We start from the raw sequence: 2061 nt of genomic DNA on the forward strand, positions 1-2061 counted from the left end.
CAGAAAATAAAAATATATTTGCAAAGCCCCTTGTATGAGTGGAGAAAAAATATGGAAATATTAAACTTCCTCACCCTGAATTAGGGTCCTCCAAATTAATAAGGAAGCACTTAATCCTACTTTCTGGTTTCTGCATCATCAGCTTCCTTATTGCTTCCTTGACATCATTATTTCTCAAATTGTAGACTATTGGGTTCATCAAAGGAGGAATCAGATGCTATAGCAGTGCCACAAACTTGGTCACATCATGAGAGAGCTTTGACTTGGGAGTCATGTACACATAGATGAGAGTACTGTAGAAAATAGACACCACCATGAGATGGGAGCCACAGGTCCCAAGGGCCTTCTGTCTCCCACCAGATGTCTTTATGGGCAATAAGTCCATAAGAACCAAGGTCAGTGAGAGAGGAAAGACAAGGAAGATGCTACTTAGGATCATAATCTCCTTGTAATTTGTGGTGTCCACACAGGCCAGCTCCATCACTGGGGGTGTCTCACAAGAGAAATGGTTTATCCGGTGGTGCCCACATCGGGGAAGGGTCATGGTGATAGGGGTGTGGATCAATGAGTTGCTGAAACCAAGAAACCAGGATATGCCGGCCAGTGCCCAGCACAGCTGTGGAGGCATGAGGGTGACATAATGCAAGGGCTGGCAGACAGCAACATAGCGATCATAGGCCATCATGGCCAGAAGGACACACTCAGTGCCCCCCAGACCCAGGGTGAGGAGAAGCTGGACCACACATCCAACAAAACGTATGGATTTGTCTGGCCCTGAGAGACTGACCAACATCTGAGGGCTGACGCAGGTCACATGAATGAGGTCAATAAAAGAGAGATGAGTGAGGAAGAAATACATGGGGATGTGGAGTTGGGGGTCCAGGCGTGAGACCAGAATGATGGTCCCATTGCCCATGAGTGTTAGAAGGTAGAATATCAAGAGGAATACAAATAAGATCCTCTCCAGCCATGGATGCTCTGAGAAGCCCACCAAGATGAAGCCTCCTCCAGATGTGGAGTTTTCTCTCCCAGTCACCATCTGGGTTACCTGTGAGAGAAAGAAAAAAAAAAAATCATTTGACCATTGTGCTCTGCACTGTGTGTCAATGCTGCCTCTGACTGAAGTTAGTTGGAAATCTCTTCATTTTCTCTTCCTTTGCCATAAAAGATGCAGGTGGCCAATTTGGGAGTCCCTTATTTAGGCATATAAAATGACATGGGTAGAAGAGAATGTAACATACTCCTGCAAGAATTGCCAAAGAGCACAATTCTCTCTCCTCACTTTTCTCTCAGGACCTTCATTCCTTATTCAGGCTTCTGTTCCTAAGTGCCTAGAGCTCCTCACTGATTTGTCCTTCAGAGGATCGTCTTCTCACAAAACATTGCTGAGATAAATTTTAAAAAGCCTCAGTAAGTGGCAAAACATCCCATATTCATTGATTAGAAGACTCAGTATTTGAAGATGTCAATACTACCCAAAGTGATGTACAGATGAAACATAATCCATATCAAAATTTCAGCAGATATCTTTGCAGAAATGGAAAAGCTGGTCATCAGATTCACCAGGAATAGCAGTGGTCCCTCAATAGACAAAAGAATATCAATAAAGAAGAGGAAATTTGGTGGTCTCACACTTTCCAATTTCAAAACTTACTACAAAGCTACAGTATTCAAAACAGTGTGTTAATGGATACTGTGTGATGGTAGCAAAGTACTGTAACTATAGTAACAAAGTGGAGGGTGAGTGTGGTTGAAGAAAGAAGGCTAGAATTGCATATGCCACAAGAAGGAAAGCTACAGGATAAAAACTGGGATGGTGTAACTTTGAAATTATGTCCTACCTGGTAATTAACATAACCCTGGTAAATGTGTAAAGGTGAGATAGGACCAAACTTCTGCTATGGTTGGAGGCTGATAACCCCAATATAAATTATCAAATGTTTTTTTATTTCTGAAAGTAGCTTCATTTAGACAATGCTTGTAAGAAAAGTAGGGTATAGATTTAAGCTCTTACAGCAGTCACATGTATTCCTGAGTTTTAACTGTTACTTCTAAATTCTG

General features: G+C 42.2%; 1 protein-coding gene across 1 annotated transcript; it reads right to left on the reverse strand.

The window, feature by feature from the left end:
* Nucleotides 1–217: 217 nt before the first annotated feature.
* On the reverse strand, nucleotides 218–916 carry LOC119519732 (putative olfactory receptor 2W6). The gene has a single exon (XM_037817484.1). The coding sequence runs from the start codon at nucleotides 914–916 to the stop codon at nucleotides 218–220; it is 699 nt and encodes a 232-aa protein (XP_037673412.1).
* Between the last annotated feature and the right edge of the window lie 1145 nt (nucleotides 917–2061).

Source organism: Choloepus didactylus, chromosome 24, assembly GCF_015220235.1.
Source record: "Choloepus didactylus isolate mChoDid1 chromosome 24, mChoDid1.pri, whole genome shotgun sequence".
NCBI lineage: Eukaryota > Metazoa > Chordata > Mammalia > Pilosa > Megalonychidae > Choloepus > Choloepus didactylus.

Coding starts and splice junctions, on each gene's coding strand:
- LOC119519732 (XM_037817484.1), bottom strand. CDS start 916: ATGGGCAATGGGACCATCATTCTGGTCTCACGCCTGGACCCCCAACTC.